General features: G+C 33.8%; 1 protein-coding gene across 1 annotated transcript; it reads right to left on the bottom strand.

The window, feature by feature from the left end:
- Positions 1 to 999: 999 nt before the first annotated feature.
- LOC110445307 lies at positions 1,000 to 19,317 on the bottom strand. The gene is made up of 17 exons (XM_021489847.1): positions 19,303 to 19,317; positions 18,848 to 18,940; positions 16,572 to 16,749; positions 16,090 to 16,193; positions 13,361 to 13,538; positions 12,818 to 12,927; positions 11,820 to 11,997; positions 11,143 to 11,246; positions 10,436 to 10,613; positions 9,185 to 9,288; positions 7,928 to 8,105; positions 6,990 to 7,102; positions 5,962 to 6,053; positions 5,736 to 5,821; positions 4,737 to 4,834; positions 3,803 to 3,980; positions 1,000 to 1,153 (listed from the first exon to the last, which is right to left on the bottom strand). Exons 2-17 carry the CDS (start codon positions 18,933 to 18,935, stop codon positions 1,081 to 1,083), a joined length of 2,040 nt encoding a protein of 679 aa, XP_021345522.1. The 5' UTR covers positions 18,936 to 18,940; positions 19,303 to 19,317; the 3' UTR covers positions 1,000 to 1,080.
- Positions 19,318 to 20,524: the final 1,207 nt, after the last annotated feature.

Genomic DNA, 20,524 nt, shown 5'->3' with positions numbered 1-20,524 from the left:
AAGACAAAATTAAAGATTATCCCCAACAAAAATATGATGAGTGATTCCCTTCATTTTTATCCGTATTAAAATAACCTTTTTACACTCCCTGCAAACGAAGTTCAAGGGCATATAGGTATCATCCTGTCGTTCTTCCGAGCGTCCATTAACTTCGGAAGCAAAACTCCTAAACTATTTGTTAGATTTTTGTTGATTTAGGCACAATGATCGTACATCATATGTATTTGTGCATGATATTTGACTATTTTCCAGTGAGATTTAGCAAATGAAACTTCCTTTCCAGAAATCTTGTAAACACAACTTATCCACAACTGTTCGGGTGTTTTTTTTATAACTTCGCATATGGAAAGAACATCATATTCAGATTTCCAAGGAAGACTTGATTAGTGATTGAGTTATTTTACCTCCCCCCCCCCCCTATCAAGTTGAGTGTTTAATAGAATCAGAATAGTAAGAGTCCAAAATATTCGGCTTTCACGAGATGAAATCCTTTTTGTACTATATTACTTAATTAATTACTTGTTTTTTTCTTTTAATATTTAAAAAAACACGTACAACAAATATGTTTCGTATTTTTAACAACTTTAAAAGTTTAATTAAAAAAAAAAGGATATCACTAATCTTAGTCACTTTAACTTTTCAAAATAACGTTTGTCTATTACTGTTCGGGTTTTTACGTAATTTTCTTTTACATGTTTATCGTAGGCCCAAATGACATTTTCTGTGCTGATTGGACGATAAGAGTGTAATACTAAAATTAGTTATTAATTAATAATTAAGAAATGTATCTGTTTTTTGGGGGATTCCTATTTATCAAGAAAAATATAACCAATATATTTTAATGTTAAATTAAAGAATCACTGTAAGTAATAAACAGCTTTAATATATGATCAGTTTCTTAGAGGTGATTCATAATTAATGCCAACTAGAATATGGAAATATGTAAAATACTAATAATGTGTAGTGTCCGTCGATAAAACGTGAACAAAACTAATGATATTTACCAGATAACAATCATTTTAATAAGTATCAACCAAAGAAGTACAGGAGTAAATTTCGCGTTTTGTTGATGAGGCATCTTTACACTGGTGTCATGCCCGTGGCTGGAGCAGTCGATGGGCTAAGGTCGAAATGTCCCACAAGTTCTTGGAATCTGATTGGTAGAATACACAAAAAAAAATGAAAATGTCATGAAATGCACTGCAGCATCAACACGCAAGACCAAAATCGAAATTTAAAGTCAACAGGACAAAACAAAAAAGGATTAAAAAAAATACTGTTGTCTCCAACGCAATACCAAGCAAAACCATTTGTTTTCCGATGATTTTAAGACTCATTAAGAGGTAAGGAAATGGAAAATCCTTCTGGATTGGAGCATCGGAATTTTCCCAATTTATTTGTGCAATGACATTGTTTCCTAAGATGACGTCACGCAAGTATTATGGGTTCAATATTTACACTTATGGTATTCTTTCTTTATTAACTGACATTCAATTGTATATGGGGTTTTTTTTAGAACGAAAAACTGTTGTTAATCAATTGCTTATAATCACTGTTTTGATTGCGTTTTTACATTTAACACAATAACAAAATAGTTGCCCGTTTGGAAAAATGAACGTAATAATCCCACAGGTGACAGCAATAGATGCATAAAATCCCCTAACTGTATGAATTTAATGGAAAAGTACTGTTTAATTTCACGTTTCATAACTAGCTAAGTGTGTTTATTATGAATATAATGTACCTTTAGACATTGAAAGTGCAGACTTATTAAAATGGCGAATAAAAATGTCAAATTTCTTCGTGGCCTTATCAAATTTTGAAATTGACGCTCTCTTACAGTCTATTGCAACTTTAAATTGTATCTGACACTAGTCATACTTAAGTAGAACAAATGATAAGAAGTTCACCAGGTCATGGTGAATGCGTGCTACATGAACGTATTTAGAACTTCAAACCTCACGCAATGCTAACGCATACATTTCCCACACGGAGGCGTGTCCTTATCTGAACTTAGCTGATGATAGGAAGCTTAACCCTATAAAACCAAACGAAATAATAATTCCACGTTCAAAAAGGATTGAGAAGTTTCAATACTGCAGGTTGTGTATAAGCTGTAATTCGTCAATCGCAGTGAAAACGGTTTGTTTCGATAAATATTAGTAAATGTCAGTTGCATGCTCTTCTAATCTTTTCAAATTTATATGAGATTGAAGTATTGTGCATTTAATCAGCTTACATGGTTTAAATATTGTCACCACCCAAATATTATAAACATACAGTTTCAAAGCCGTAAAGATTCGTATCGAACCAATACAGTTGCAAAACACTGACATTAAATTGATAATTTGCCATTTTGGGGGCTGTGAAATATGTACTGTAGACAAACGTTTTAAGCACTTTTTTCATGTTCAGTTTGTTTTTATCTTTACATTATATCCTTGTTCTACGGCATTACAAATGCATCGCACCCTGACGGAATATGTCATATGTTCAATTGTTCCCAGTTTTATAAAACATCACTGGCAACAAATATTGTCAGATAATATTAACAATAAAAGGATTCGAAAATCCTTATCAAAGATAACGTATAGAGAAGGTCGTCATTCACGACTTAACACAGGACATACTATTATACTTATGTGTAGTTGCTTCGGCGAGAAGATAAGACCTTTAACATTCAAATGACGAACATATGGCTATGCCCCACATATGTACAAAAGTGCTGATCTTAGACAGAGTCGAGACCAATGTTTTGATGTCTAATTTGAAAATATTATTCCACACAATAGTTTTCGAACATCTGTGTGAAATTGGTCTATACTATCAAATTAAAACTTGGGAAATTAATTTGCAATTAATATTTTTCCTTCTTACGTACACAGTGATAAACGTTTTACTCTTCAGTGTCTTTTTGGTGTATTTAGATTTGTAATTGAAGAAAATGTTACTTACTATTGCTGTCAGACCGATATGATTTCACCGTTGCTTGGCCGTTAAGCAATCAATTAATAAACCTAATGTTAACTTGTTGCTATTATTTCATCTGTATATATTTGTTTTAATGAGGTTTGACGGCCCATTTTTTATGGATATTATGGAATAAAATATACTTTCCATATAGTGTTCATTTACTCGACCGCATTAACTTATTAACTTTGCAGTGTCAAACATTTTAAAATTAAATTCTTTGTTAATCAATCTAGCACAGTGTAACAGACAATAAACAAAATTACTCTTTTTGAATAAATTAAAACAAAGGAGTAAATTTATCTAACTCTAAACAAAAATCTAGCTTTCTCTTTATAGGATATTATTCTAATCAAGCAATTAAACAAACAAAAAATATAATATAAATAAAATCCTTTAAATAAGTATTCATAATCAACCTGAATACCGAGTGAATACACAAATAGGCAACATGAAATACCCTGCCCTATTTAGAATTTGTCTGAACCAATTTAAAAGTCAACTTAAGTTTCATAAACAATAAATTTTATAGCGTCTTTTCATTGGCCAGAGTTTTGCATGCGTAAGAGAACGGCCAGACTTTGATTATTAGATAGTTTAAGTCATGTTATTTGACACGCCCTCAATTACTAAATATGTGGTAGAATAGATATAGCAAATATATGTTTGTACGTTACGATAGAATATATAACTTGTCATTCGAAAATGATTGAAAAATAATTAAATTATCCCATGATATAGGCTATATTTTACCATAATGGCATGATCAGTTGTGAAAGGATTTTTTTTAAATTATTAATAAATGACTACCTGACTACAGAATTACACTTACGAGTGACAGACAAGAGGACAAGCGGTGTGTCCTAATGTATTGGTGGATCCAGTGCTGAACTGGGTATCGACGAGACTATTACACTCTTTCTCACACTCAGCCTCGCGCTCATTAGATCCCATGCTGTGGTACAGATCGGTCACGATGGTCTTGATCTCATCAACGTGGAAAATGTTTACTGTAATAGAAATTATAAGAAAATAACATTTTGTTATACTGGATAATGTTTGGTTTTATTTGATATTAAAATTGTTAAAAGCGGTTCAGTTTCAATATCAAGAGTTTTCCTGTACATTGATATATTACGTGGGATATTATTCACGAACAATGACTACACCTACACTATGTACAAGTCTTAACATAGACTGTATTAAAATATTAAATAACAATTGGCTAAAGTTAACTGCAAGGACTATTTTAATGACTCTTTTTTTATTAAACTTCAAACATTGTTACTCTGCAAAATGAGATATTATCTAATCGTTTATAATATGTAGATTAAGCACACTGAATACGGCACAACATTTTATTAACTAGTCATATGATGACTAACAATACAGCATTCTATTCGACTAACAAGATGAAATATTTTTCTATAATTGATCGACATAAGTAGATACCATTCATGAAACAAACGGGTAAACTTACAAAATGGAGTGAATCTTTTGAGAGAATATGAATAAAAATTACAGAAAACAATGATTTCAGCATTTGCTTCGAGATTAATTTGTGAGATTTCAACGAGATGAGTTGAATGCAGATTTTGTGTGGTTTTGTGTTATTAAAATATCATAATCCCAATTCAGTGAAGATCATCCTGAAAACAAAACAACAATCAAATTAAGCTAGTTCGCAGCTTATGTCATAATTAATATAATACCTGATATTATTTAAATGCAAAACATCAGTAGAGATACATTTGGTATCTACTTACAAACGGCGTTCACCAGGGGGTTTAGGTCCCGCTTGTTGGTTGACCCTGTTGGTGCTGGAGTAGCGGAGACATCGAAGTGATGGACAAGCTCCTGGAATCTGTACATATACAAACTTGTTAATGATACTTATCTTAGTGCAGGTCAAACACTACTGAATTCCATCGTATTTTGTGTGTGTGTGTGCGGGGGGGGGGGGGGGGGGCCCCCCNGGGGGGGGGGGGGGGGGGGGTACCTCCTCTTAGAGTCGATGCAGATGCAACTGAAGTGAGGCTAAGTACTATCATTGCCCGAGTAAATCGTTTCCTTAAAGCAACTGTAAAATACTCCGAGAAACATAGTTCAAACTGATGTCTGTTCCCATGGCATTTAAACACTCAGAATATTTTCTATTTCTTTAATTTCTAAATTGTTTGTTCAAGAAGTCCAGCAAGACTTTTTTTCAGAAATAATGTATACAAGCCTTTACCATGCCTGTCAAAAGCTTCGGTTTAAATCACATTGTTGAGAATGACCAATCTTAGATGGAACAGTTATATAATTTATTGACTCTAATACACTACCTCCAGCATCCATACACATATGCACTCATGCAAATTACACACACGGAGGCACATCATTAAAATACCTTCTAAAATAACGATTCACTAAATTAAATCAAACTAGTTTAATTGTATGAGCATGTCTTATATGTAGCGTCCAGTTGTTACAGGGAGATAGCTCTTGAAATATTATGTTTCTGTTTCCATTCTAAAAAGATATGATAAAAGGGTTAATGGATATTATCAACATTTACCGTTCTTCTAAATACAGAATTTAAACAAATTTACATCTGCAGGCATTGTATTGAACTCAAGACAATCTCTTACAGTAGTCAGATATTAAAATATTTATATGGGCGGAGTCAGCAATTGCATTAGAAGCGATTTTTATCTCTTCACAAAGGATCAACACTGCAATGTAGCATTTATACTAAGAAAGAACAAACATCTGTAACCTACGAGTGACAGATGAGAGGACAAGCGGTATGTCCGAGGGTGTTGATAGTTCCGGCGTGAAACTGGGTCTCAATAAGATTGCTGCACTCCTTCTCACATTCACCTTCACGCTCATCAGATCCCATGCTGTGATACAGATCGGTCACAATGGTCTTGATCTCATCAGCGTGGAAAACATTCACTGGAAATACGAAAAGAAAACAGATCAATCTTGGAAAAAGCTGCACTCCTTCTCACATTCACCTTCACGCTCATCAGATCCCATGCTGTGATACAGATCGGTCACAATGGTCTTGATCTCATCAGCGTGGAAAACATTCACTGGAAATTCGAAAAGAAAACAGATCAATCTTGGAAAAAGTTATGTAGCAAACCAGCCTTTATAGCTGTTAAAGGAGCAAAAACGCACAATCTAGTTAAATAGATATTAGGTAATTGGACTTTTACCGTTGGTATATTTTAAGTATCTGAATATTTCATAAACCGGTGTATAACTTGTTTGGAAAAGAAAGTCCATCGTTATATAAACGATGATAAAATGTCCGATCTGCAAGGGATTAAACACTTATAGCATCAGTATGGATACCTATATTAGTGAAGACAAATTTCACAAGAACAATCACAAGTAATCCTAATATTACAAGCGCGAAAAGCGCCTGAGTGTAAAAAAACCCTACTAAAATTGATACATTTACAGTGAACTTGAAAGTTGTCATGGAATTAAACTTGACACTCCTGGTTCGACTAAGATTCACTCTTTATACATTAAAACTGTATGACAAATAATAGTCAACATTGTACCGATTAGAAAAAGAAATGTTTCATGAAAAGTGCTGGAAAAAGGAATGAACTGTAATTATGGAAAAAAGGGATCTCAAGAAGAGTTTAATCGTATATATGTCCGCGTACAACTTTCTTATTCAGCGAGCTCAGCAAATAAAACCAGATAATTTACTTCAGTTAATTAGTCACAAGCAGTTGAAGGATAAAATGTCCCAGTATATTTAGTAAAATACGATGATATACACAAAATCAGTATAAAAGGATAAACCATAGCTGCATAGAATGTATGTTTGGACAATTCAAAACAACACAGTTAGCAAAATGGTAAAGGTGTTTCAAAGTAGGAAAATGAGAACTATGACTATCTATAATCTGAAGTCGATATCTGTTATTCATAAAAAAAATGAAAATGACGCATAAAATTTCAACATGTACATGGATACAAACATATAGATATAACAATGATTGTCTTACAAATAGAGTTGAGGATCAGGTTGGAAGTCATTGAGCGTTTAGCAGCACTTGTACCAGCAGCGGGAACGGCAGTTTGAGGGGCGATGTCGTAATGTTTGACGAGTTCTTGGAACCTGCCAAGTTAAAGACAATTATAATGAGCATTAGAGAAAACGTATATCTCAATAAATGTGTCTTTTTTGAAATTGTGAACAAATTCTGGAAGTAATTTTCAACATTCTCACTTTTATATCCTCACAGATAATCTCAATGAAAACAGAAGTAATAAAAAATCATTTGATAACATCCAAGTGACAAAAATTGAACAAGTTTTGCGTGTAGCTTACGAAATATATTCTAATTCGAATTTGATACAATGTTTTCTGTGTATTAGATAGGACAAATGGCGAAAGTGGTAAAAATAGGTAGACAAAAGAAATAGCTGGATGTAGTTTTGAAAGTATTTTTGTTTTAAATTAGAGACTATCCAGCCAGAAAAAAGTAACATCATTGAACAGTAAGTGACCATACATGCATATAATTATTTGTTATTTATTACAATTTCCCGAAACGTCCAGATGAGCGGAGTAAAAGAAGGAAGAAAGCTCTTCTGATCAATTTTAATATTTTGTTATAATATTTCGATGATTAGGAATTTTGTATAAACAGTCGAAAAATATTTTGTATGAAACAAAGGTTTTCCAACTGTGTCATAAAACAATATGATTGGATCTGACCAAACATTCTAACGTCAATTAATATCTTTTTGTCAGCCTTTTTTTCTTCACTTTTATGAATATTTGTATGGCAGTGTACTAACTGCTGTTGCGATAATGTTTGGTCAGCAGAACGAGATGCTATATGTTCAATTGAAGGAGACGTATCAGGACAGTGTGCACTTATCTAAGTTTTCATTGTGAAACAACTTAAAAACATGGGTGTTTAGTATGTCTACATACGAGTGGCAGATGAGGGGACAAGATGTGTGTCCAAGGGTGTTAATGGTTCCGGCATGGAACTGGGTCTCAATGAGATTACTGCACTCCCTCTCACACTCAGCTTCACGCTCATCAGTTCCCATACTGTGATACAGATCGGTCACAATGGTCTTGACCTCATCAGCGTGGAAAACATTCACTGCAAAAATAAACAAGAGAACATGCTTGAACGTTAGGACATTTTTAAAACATATGAATTGCATCTCAAATACAATATTTGATATGTACTTGTTACCGAAAGTTTATGCATTTTACAACAATTATGAAACAAGTTATTACAACTTATATTATTTAGTCTTGTTGGCGCGCTGGGAGGTTCTTGTGGGAGTAAACTGGAGTACCTGAGAGAAAAACCACGTGGCCAGGCAGATGATCCCAAAACGAAAGTTTTAAACGCATATCCTACCCTTTATGATAATTTCGTTTTTACCAATTTATTTGCTCTAAAACTTCGATGATCAGGCAAGGCGATGATCTATCATTTGTTGCCAATTTATTCACATTTGGGTAAAATGTAAGATGTAATTCCATTGGTTTACATACAGGTCATTTGACCTGTATATGAACATTAGCAATACACGAAATGTTGCGGGGGGAAAAAGCTTTGTGACGTCATATATTTTTGGGGGAAGTCGTTGTAATAAATAATACTTTTAAACTGGAAACGTCAGTGATTTGACTTCTTGAAATATGTATATATATATATATATTGAATGGTAAGTATGATATGTTTTCAAACTATTATTTAATAACTTTAACTTTAAGTAAAGTTTTTTGGCAATTAAATACTTTTAAACTTTACTGGCAAACGTTTCGTGTAATCTATTCAAGCAGATAAACGAAATTTTACGGCACGTCTATTGTGTTTTAATTTATTTTTTTCTTAAATTACGTTAACATCCTGTACATGGCTCTTATTTGTGATACAGCACGTATTGTTTGAGAAAACAAGCTCGTATAGTAAAACTCAGTCATCGTTCTCACTCGCGATTTAAAATCTTTACAAAGCAACACAGTCTACAAAGTTGGTCATACACCACAATGCGTTCAATATCTTTGATTACAAACAACAGTAGTCAATAGAATTCACGAAACCACCGCGACACATTCGATAAAGTTTGATAGGCCATTTATATTTATTGTACATTAAAAGATAAATACCAAGCTGATATAAAGAATGTTAACCATGCACTAAAAATAAGATAAATAAAGTCTTACAGATGGAGTTCAGTACGGTGGAACCGAATGAGCGTTTGGCACTGGTACCAGCAGATGGGGCGGCGGCGGGGGCGATGTTGAAATGTTTGACAAGTTCTTGGAATCTGTTCAGTCCAAAAAGAAAACAATAATATCAGTCAAAATTAACTTAATTCGTTATCAGATTTTTTTTTTTTTTTAATTGTTTAAATTTTTTCCCTACCGATTTTCACATTTAGTATCTTCGCTGTGACTTCTTGGGAGGATAATGCAATGTTTAAAAACAAACTGTAATAGAAAACCAATGTACAACAATAAAAATGCATATACCATCAAACTTAATAATAACCTGCAAGAAAACTGTCGTTAGTCTAAACTTTGTTATAAGATTAATACCACAAAATATATTCATATCACCAAATTTTATGAAAAGACAAACATCTAAGTGTTCAAAGGGAAGTGACCGAATCATCTTTGCTAAACAATGCAAAGGTTACAAAACAAATTACAATTGAAAAAAATCAACCATCGCTAAAAAGAGTTACATAATAATACCTTACATGAAAAATGTTTTGATTGTTTTTGGTAGAAGATATAAATTGCAAAATACGTGTATATTCAAATAAAATTACTTTCTTTTTCTTGATTGTCGGAGGCATACATTGACGATGATGTATAAGAAATATGATTAAAAATCGTGAGAAATTACTTCTATGGCCGATTCAAGTTGTTAGCTATTCCAATAATTGAAAATCTACCTTAAATTTGAGGAGTAAAGTAACCATTTGAATACCACTTTAAACATAGATGACAGTACCAAAGTACTCATGCAATAAAGTACAACTACGGTATCCATTTGCCGTTACACACACATATTTTCTTGTCGTATATTTTGGTTTTCAAATGCGATTTAAAAAAATCATTAAACGACTAAATACACCTAACGAATTGGATTAACAGTTCTAAACGTCGGTTTAATAAGTCGTTTTCCACATTAAGCATCGAAGAAAAAGACATAAATGTGATGGAAGGTCGGACAATAAATCATTTGAAACATAGATAAACTATTAAAAATATGCAATTGTAATAAACAATAACGTGTTATCTTAAATTTGATATGACCACAACAAATGCATGCTGTTCACTAGGCGGACGTTAGTTTGGCTGTTTTATTTTGTTTAACGTCCTATTAACAGCAGAGGTCATTTAAGGACGTGCCTACATATGTGTAATGAATGTGTGCCTGTATGTATGTGTGCTAAGCGAACGTACGAGTGACAGATGAGTGGGCAGGAGGTATGTCCGATGGTGTTGAAAGCACCGGTCTGGAACTGGGTATCCATAAGTGTGTTGCATTCGCTCTCGCACTCAGCTTCACGCTCGTCAGTTCCCATGGAGTGGTACAGATCAGTAACAATGGTCTTTACCTCGTCAGCATGGAATACATTCACTGCATAACATACAATATTCGATAAATATTCCTTTTATATCAAAGATGAACATCAAACACACACACATGTGATTGCAGAATTATTGTTCAAAAGAAAGGCTAGACTGATTTTGCAAATCTATCGATGTAGATGTAAACATTTTTTCTCGCAGAGTGATTTCCAGGAAATTGAAATAACTGAGGAATGTATGAATTAATGTAAGTTCGTTGCCATTCTCACGCTCATTCCTAAAAGCAAAGATGCCGATACAAAGAATTCATAAAAATAAAACGATTTTAAAATCACAATTCAAAGTAAATATTTCTATATGGTATAATATTTTTTACACAAAATTACCAACCATGTTTTTTTTTCAATTTTATAAGGGATTTATGTAGTCCAGTTCCTTGCTGCCAGTTCTTATTGATATCAATGCACATTTAATTACCGAAAATATGTGTGAAAGTAGTACATTGTATAAAATAGAAAAATAACTAAATTATAGTGTATGGGTACATTTCAGGATCAGTTTGACAGACTTATACTTACAGATGGAAGACAACAGAGGGTTAAGACTGAAGGCTCTTTTGACGGGAGGAGATGCGACAGCAGTCGAGGGTGTTAAATCATAGTGGTGTACCAACTCCTGGTATCTATAACAAATATACATAGAAGTTATAGCTAATACAATGGAACTAATATTGTAATGGCATACAGTATATTAAAGATAAAAAAGCCGCGCACGATCTATATTTTGTACACAGTTTTCACATGTGATATACAGAACACGACGTGTACAGAACCAAAAAGGCAACTTCTGATATAGTTAACACAAAGACTACCACAGATATACAGAACACAATTAGCACTGCTGATATACCGAACACAAAGATTACTTTTGATTTAGAAAACCCAAAATGCCCTTTATATATACAGAACCCAGAGTGCACTTCTAATGAATAGAACACAACGTACACTTTTGATATAGAGAACCCAAAGTGCATTGCTGATCAACAGAACACAAAGAGCACTTTTTATATCGAGAACCCAAAGTGCACTTCTGATGAAGAGAACCCATAAAGCACTACTGAAGTACAGAACACGAAATGCACTATTGAAATTTAACACAGAAAGCACAACTGATTTTCAGGTGAACGCATCGAGCCGCATACGAGCAGACACATTTGAGAAACAGAGGGGCGAACTGGTTATCTAAACGGACTTACGAGTGGCAGATGAGTGGACAGGAGGTGTGTCCAATTGTGTTTAGGGATCCTGTAGCGAACTGGGTATCGACTAACTTGTTGCACTCGCTCTCGCATTCAGCTTCACGCTCATCTGTTCCCATGCTGTGATACAGATCAGTCACGATAGTCTTGATCTCATCGGCGTGAAAAACATTCACTGGAAAAAAAATAAAAAATGGAACCCTAATCTCCTGGAAGATACCAACTCAACTGTTATATTTGTGGGCGTCATTTAAGGTTTAAAACAGACATACCAAACATTTATGTGATTATTGTTCTCTTACCTACAAGAAGTTCCTTAACATATTTTTCGATGACAGACATTGCCTTTCGTTGATTTCATATACACATGCTGTTAAAATGTAAGGGATACAGCTGAAGTTGGTTTTTTTTTAACTTAATATGCAGGTCAATCCTTTTATGAACCGTTCTCCATACACAAACGATAACGGAAATATGCTTTGTGACGTCATATTGACATATTAACTTTCCCCTACATGAGTTAGTTGATTGGCCTATGTATAGATATTTAGATACTGAAAGATTGGTTTATGATGTCAAAGGGGATGACACGTAATCCTTCTTAGTCATACCACTACATATACAATATCTTAAATAACAATTCGTAAGTTACTATTTAACATGATGCTGTTTGTAAAATATCGATGTTGGTTCCTTATCTGAGACATCATGTCCAACTACCAAATCTAAACTGAAGGCTACCAATAAAACCGTTTCATAAAGCCGTTTCGATAGCCTCAAACAAGTATCTAACACACAGCAAGACTATCGCTAAAATTTGATTGATATATCGCAACATAGTTGGTAAAATACCGCAATGTATTCGGTGAAAATTTGAAATATGTTCGTTTATGAACTGCAGCCGACATCTTGGATGCATTTTGAACAAATTGTTAAAAACGGATTTATGAAATGTTTACACGCATATAGACTAGATACAAAATTGAAGAACTTACAGATGGAGTTTAATACGTTGGAACCAAATGAGCGTTTAGCACTGGTACCAGCAGCGGGGGCGGGGGCGGCGGTGGGGGCGAGGTCGAACTGTTTGACGAGTTCTTGGAATCTGTCGAGCGAAAATAAGAAAAAATATCATTACAGATATAAAAATGATCTCAATGGAATTTTGGATTATAAAATTATTATTTTTCCTCCAATTTTCTAATTAGTGTAATTGTTATGATAAAAGCTGGCCAGGTTGTTATGGATTTATGATTATGTAGATTTTAGCCTTTTCCAATGAAGTTTCTTTGGTTGGGTACGTGTATATACATGTTTTTACCGTTTACAATTTAGTTTCTTTGTGTGTTTTAACTTGTGTATATACACATTTGGACATTTTACAGTTAAGTCTCTATGAGTGAATGAAGTTGGGTTAGTGTCTCTTGTTATTGTTGTTATGTCCAAAGTGACTTCTAAATTGTATGATTAAAAAAATAAACTACCTATCTAGTAAATAGAACACCATAAAATACATGTTGTTCACTAAGCGTACGTACGAGTGACAGATGAGTGGACAGGAGGTATGTCCGATGGTGTTGAAAGCACCGGTCTGGAACTGGGTATCCATAAGTGTGTTGCATTCGCTCTCGCACTCAGCCTCACGTTCATCAGTTCCCATGGAGTGGTACAGATCAGTTACAATGGTCTTAACCTCGTCAGCATGGAATACATTCACTGTAATAGAAATCATAAATAATGTTTTTACCAAATTCATGCAAATTGATAAGGTTAGACTTATTTAATGTAAGGCTATTTTACTTTTGTGGAAGAGAGTGCATGCTATTGAACTTTAAACCAAATCTTGTTTAGGAGTATACTGTAGCATAATATTGCATATTTAAAACAAAACAGATTTCTGAAAACCTTTTCCGGATGTTTCTTAAAAGAACATTCCTGACGTCACAAATAGACGTCGGCATAAATTGATGACGTCAGTTCAATTTTATTGGTAAGGAAGGACGAAATATTTAATGTATATTTACATATAAATTGCTTTGTATGCACAAATACGTGAGCTTTTTTCAAGAATGAAGTTTGAAAAACACAGACACGAAATGCTGCTGGGTCAACTGATTGCAGAAATCATTTTATCATTCAAAAGAAAAGGACTGTTGTGTAAGACTGTTATTAACTGCATGAACTAATAGAAATAATTATCATAAATATCATTATATCAATGTCAAAATAACAAAGTATGCCATGGTAGTACATACTGTACGTGTAAACTGTGGGTGAAGCCTAACGCAGGTTCGAGGAACGAATACACCTGTTGTATCCTACTTCATGTCCTATGTGGTGACTTATGTGATCCCAACCATCATCACCCCGAACCCAACCCCCTCCACCACCGTTCTTCCCCGATTTCACCCTACTAAACCCCAATTGCATAAATGGGGAGTTCTCGATGTCTTCTGTCAAAAAATCATTGAACTGAATAAACCAAAATGAACCTTCTGCCCCCATTGTAACACTTTGGATTTTGTTTACTTTTCTCTCTTACAGTACACCTACTTTCTTTTTCTTTATTGTTTTCTCTGTCTTCATTTGACCTGAGCGTTTGCAAGAATTTCAAACCCAATACAAACAAACAAAATCTTGGTGGACACTACGAAATCTGAGGTTCAACATCACAAGCTTGATTATTAGATTTACGGTCGAGATAGATTCAATGGGGCATTGTCTTCCTTATCTTACACTTATATAAATAAGCTGTTAGAAGCCCGTGAGTAGTTGTTCTGCATGCAAACCAATTGGTCCTCGGACAGATGAAAATGCAGTTGATCTTTAATTATGTGTGTGTCTATTTTTTGTTTAAACAAAGAACAGTTGTGTTTTGTTATTTAAGGAACTGTCAATTTCTAATCTTTTCACAGTATATAGTTTCCGATTAAATCAGACCTCTGAGTGATGCCAGGGGTGTAATTAACAGTGCAGTATTGAAAGTAGACAAATTTCTCTTCGGCCCATTGGTTTATTCTTTGTTTATATAATTGTTTGTATCAAGCCCATGTATATCAATTATAAATATCAGATGCCTAGATTTGTATTTTCAGCAAGCCCATGTATATCAATTATAAATATCAGATGCCTAGATTTGTATTTTCAAATTTGTTGTTGAGTAAAATCAAAATTGCATGAATAATTCAACCTTTAGTTTAAGTAAATAAACACAGGACAGAAAAAGACTGTGTAGTGATATATACGTAAATTTCCATGACAAATGCTTTAGTTTGCTCACAACACTTTACGCGAAGTATTGTATAAGGTGAAATTGTCGCCCTTTAAGGGGATTAATTCTTTTTCGCCCAATATTAACTTCGCTCATAACATTTCTTTACTATAAAGATTATGTTAGCTAAAAGTGTTCGCTGTAATGATAAATTCGCCCGTATAACGGAGAGCGAAAAAAGCGAAATCAAAATGCAACGAAAATATCTCGGTATACAGTACTACCTAAATATTTTCTTGCGAAAATGCAGTTGACTTCAGTATGTTCGATACGAATGAGGAATGTTAGCATGAACGTACGTAATTGTCATTGTTAAGTACTGATATAAAGGACATATTTGTTTATCACGTTATCTAACTGTATGACATTTTTTTCACAAATTCAAACACAACGATTCCCTCACACCGTGGATTCATGAAGTTAGCTCAGTGTTTTAAGTCTTGTATGGATTTCATTACGCAAGTCCTTTTCGAAAGTAATTAAGATAGTGCTACACAGTGTATTATACAAAAAATATAGAAATAAAAACTTATGATAAAAGACTAATAATACATAATTTACCAGGAATTACATACATATAGGATCTTACATGAGTTTCTATTTCATATGAGATTTATGAAACGAGTCTAAGATCTTTTCAAAAGGCGAGCTAAAATGAAAGATTCGTGATTAGTTTCACAAGTTTCATATGAAATGAAAACGAGTGTAAGATCCTTTTTATCACATTATCAAGATTTGTGGCATTTATTCATGTAAAACAACAATTTCCATGCAACCTTTAACTGTAAAAAGCCGCCATTTTGACTCAAGTGCGTAGGTCTGTGACGGCATGTACTTTTCCTATGCGTGACGTCACAATTGAAACAATTGAAACTTACAACCAGTCACAAGGCGGATAGGTCATATTACAAATTTCATATTATATTTACAAAAAATATGACACGGGTATACTCACTGGATAACACAGTACGTTATGTGATAAAAATAAATACTTACAGATTGAAGTCAGCAGAGGGTTTAGACTGAGAGCCCTCTTGCTGGGAGCAGATGTTGCAGCAGTCGATGGTGCTATATCGAAATGGTGTACCAACTCCTGGTATCTATAACAAAAACACACAGAGATAAATACATAGTATTAATGATTTTAAAGCACCACCAGCACAAAGAGTGTATTACTTACTCAGAACTTAATTAAAACTAGATGGTCAGCGTTTACAATTTATAAACAAAGACCGCAAGAGTGCAGACGAGCAGAATATGTCTCGTCACAGATTCACGTCTGATACAGACAATCAAAAAGCATGGAGTCAATCAGTACAAACCATTCTCGGGTCAAAGATGACCATTCAATCTTTAGTAAAACTTTAAGAATTGTTTGAGAGACCTGACGAGCAGGCACTCAAGAAATAGACGGGAAGACACTTTTGAATCACCGCCAGAAGATAAGTTTCAACATAGACAGACTGGGATATACTTACGAGTGGCAGATGAGTGGACAGGACGTGTGTCCAATTGTGTTTAGGGATCCTGTAGCGAACTGGGTATCGACTAATTTAATGCATTCGCTCTCACATTCAGCTTCACGCTCATCAGTTCCCATGCTGTGGTATAGATCTGTCACAATGGTCTTGATCTCATCGGTGTGGAAAACATTCACTGCGAAAAGACATTATGCTTACATTTAGTTAGAAATCTACTGGGTTTTTTAACATTGATATTATCTGAAACTAATATTCTATCAGATCCATATCATCAAATTTCGGAGAATGATCAATGACCTTTTCGGTTTCTTTTGGTGTTTTTTAACGGGGGGGGGGGGGGGGGGGGGGGTTACTTTGGAGACGCGTTGAAATCCAATGTGCCTCAATCGAAGCCATTTCATATATTTGTATATAAGTTCTCTACATATATTTAAAGGCCATAGAGAGAGAATAATTTTGAAATTCATTTTTTTCGAAGATCATTTGTGTTTCCTTGGACGGCATTGCCAGTTTAATAAAATTATGTATGCCTTATGAAATTCGTCTGAGAAAGGAATCTGCTGCGCCCATTGCTATATTTTGGGGTTACATTTTTGTCTCTATTCCTTTCTACGTTTTCCCCCCTTGTGCTTTGCTTGGCTATACTTCACGTTTTGCGTAAGTGTTAAACGTTCGCTCAGGTGAGGAAGGTAATGGGTTTGATCTCCAGCCAGGACATACCAAAGTCTTTAAAATGGAAATTGGTATACCCTGTTTAACGTTCAGCAATTAGGAAAATGGCAACAATTGGTTCACCCATTGTTAGTATGATGTGACCGAGCGGATTCTATGCGCGGTGCTTTCGGCTTTGTATTTCAGTTAGATAGTACTAAAAGTCGGCAGAACATACTCGCTAATGCAAGGAGGCAACAACACCAACTTCAAGCACACATCCACACTTACAATTATATATTACACATATAGGGTCACGTCCTTAAATGTGGACGTTAGCTTTTAATAGAACGTTAAACCCTATAGAATCACACTAAACTAGCGCATTCACCATGACAAGTTAAATATACAACAAAAATATTGCTATTAACAATACAACGATTTTGCATGATTAGTAAAATAGCAGTAAAAAATTTCATAAAATAATGTTATGATTTGACAAAAAAAAATCGACTATTACAAACATGATTCAAGGTTCGAACTCCTTCAACAATGATTATACTGAAATGTTATTTTACAATTTCCTTTTTAAAAAATCCTCCAAAAACGTCCTGATGCAATGTTACAAAACACGAACACAACAAATGGTTTTGACATTAAGATCAGATGTTTTTGTTTCATCATTAAATTCTAATACATATTTTTTTCATTTTTCATTGAATTATTCAACAACTAAAAAATATCCACGTTCGCTTTATAATGTAGTATGATATCAAAGCTATTTATATGATCACCACGAACTTATAAAAATATAATTGCAGTTTCATATTAATTTGAATTGAAACACAACATAAACTCAAAACGCTTAGAGTTGCTTATTTCGCTTATCGGTGAAAAGCTATTTCTTAAATATAACAATTTTATAACGATAAATGAAACTGTCACTGATAACGCGGGTATTGCCACTAACAACGAATTGTTAGATTTTGTTGTTTTGCAAATGAAAAGAATTGTGTCTAAGTCGACATTCACGTTTTAAACTCTCACAGACCCCATTCTAAATGGAAATGAATAAACTTACTTGGTAGAACATATGGTATCACTCGGGTGAAAAGTCATGTTTTTGTCTATAATTTTAGCTTTTTTTCTGCTTGTGACTATCTAGATTAATTTATTTTGGTTCGTCAGTTGTATTTTAATGATTATTATTTTCACATGTTTTTAATTTCAAAATAAATACTGCTGCATGTTGTAGCACACCATTGGATAGTAATAATTCAAACTGCGACTAATTTTATATTGAACAATCGTATAATATCTTTTATATAAAGTTATGAATTTTTTTTCTATTTTGCACGTTATCCTTAACGGTTTTAAAGCAGAAGATATAGCATTGTCGTAGTTTGTGCGTGGATCTTGACACTTAGAGATGCATTTTATTTTCTTACTACACTGGAATATAAGTGAGTATAGTTTGTTGACAACAAATTTGAAGAATTCCTCTTAACGGTAAGAGACTATGGCTCCCCATGGCTCCGGGTTTTCAATTGTACATACCAGGCTTAAAATAGTACCTTTATTAAGGTTGCTATATGCTTACAAAGAATCCAGAGTTTACTTACAGAATGCATCCAAAAAAGGGTTGCTCCTCCTGTCGGGGGCAGCCATGGCCAAAGGCACCGCTAATAGAAGGAATCCTAAAACCTTCATTTCTACTGCAATGCAAAAATAATCTAATGAATTTTCATTCATATTCATATTAAACATACTTTTCATGCTAACTTTATATAATTCGTTATTTAAAATATCTGTATGCTTATTTAAAATTGCAAAAATGTTTTGTTAGGAAATGTTAGTAAGTATCTACAGCGATTTCAAGTGAAAGGGAAAAATATTTTGAAAATAACTGAAGTAACTGAAAATAGATAAATTTAACAAAAATTAAACGGTATGAAATAATTCATAATTTCTGCGGGAAACTCAAACGAACTTAATATTAAAATATTATCAGAAATGTTTATATGTAAATAATTAATTTTCGAATGCGAATTGTAACGCACTGCCTTTGGTAACTTACCTGTTGTTCAGCTACTATGCTATTTTGGAAAAGGTATAGAGTAGTGGTCAGTTTTATACTTGGCCTACACTATCAGTCACATCCAATCGCAATGGCCATGCCCTCTACAACCAACAGATGACCATTTCTCATACACTTCGTGACTGTCCGACTGGGGTTACCAACAGAACTTCTGATAAAGCTGGTCGATTCGTTGGAAAATATCATCCTGGGGTCATCTAAATGATGAGTCGATGTCGAATATCAAGATTAAGGGATATATGGTACCTTACTGTCAGAAATTTCACTGTAAAGTTGAAGATACCAAAAATACCGGTTTGTTCCATTTCATGATTATTTTAGGAGACTTATATAAAGTTTTATGTAAAATTGAGTGTTTTTTTCAGTGTTTCACTGTGTTACATGAACCTTTTGTTACCATGGTTCCTGTATTAATTTTTTTTTGTTGATATGTCGTTAAATTCAACAAATATTGTTAGGATATGAAATATGCATTTCATTTGGAAATATTGTTTATGAAAAATATGCATTTCATTTGGAAATATTGTTTATGAAAAATAAGACTGTGTCTTTTTAATAAAGACTGCAGTGCACTTAAGGTACATGTGTTTTCTTCGGGTATGCAAATATATATGTAGGCTCATGTAGCACAACCAATGAAATGTACATCATGTAAATTATTCATTTTCACAAGACATGTGACCAGTGAAGCGTATACACACTTACGGGTTAACTTGTAAGGATGGACATACATATATGTTCATAGCGTACAGGTAGATGAATCGGCTTTATTACATGACTGTCATCTCGTGCGTATATAACATATCTGTGTACATAGGCTTTACTTGACTTTGATGAAGATGACAGAGTTCATATCCTACAAGTATTTGTTTTTATTTTCTCTCTACTCCCTAACTAAATTTAGCTCACTTATAATCGTAGATGTTCAAGGGACGTTAAACAAAATAAAACAAAAACAAGCATGTGCGAGTACGTTGCAGGAGACGGTATATTTGTACACGTCTTGTTATGGGTACGTATTCTAACGCCTCATATATATTGCCATACTACTTGTATGAAACATCCCAGAAAAATTCAAACTACGACATATCATATTATATTCTACTCTAGTAGAGTTAAGCGACATGGATTTAGGACACAACGAAGCTCTGACGTCCATGGAATCTAAACCTATGACTTAGCGGTCAATAGGCCGGCGCAC

The sequence above is a fragment of the Mizuhopecten yessoensis genome, unplaced genomic scaffold (genome assembly GCF_002113885.1).
Source record: "Mizuhopecten yessoensis strain PY_sf001 unplaced genomic scaffold, ASM211388v2 scaffold2213, whole genome shotgun sequence".
Lineage (NCBI taxonomy): Eukaryota > Metazoa > Mollusca > Bivalvia > Pectinida > Pectinidae > Mizuhopecten > Mizuhopecten yessoensis.
The sequence above is the reverse complement of the archived record's forward strand: the minus strand, read 5'-3'. Positions and strand labels throughout refer to the sequence as shown.

Coding starts and splice junctions, on each gene's coding strand:
- LOC110445307 (XM_021489847.1), bottom strand. CDS start 18,935: ATGAAGGTTTTAGGATTCCTTCTATTAGCGGTGCCTTTGGCCATGGCT. Junction 11,247..11,819: donor TGTCCACTCATCTGCCACTC/GTAAGTCCGTTT, acceptor TATTTGTTATAG/ATACCAGGAGTTGGTACACC. Junction 10,614..11,142: donor CCCTCTGTTGTCTTCCATCT/GTAAGTATAAGT, acceptor TATGTTATGCAG/TGAATGTATTCCATGCTGAC.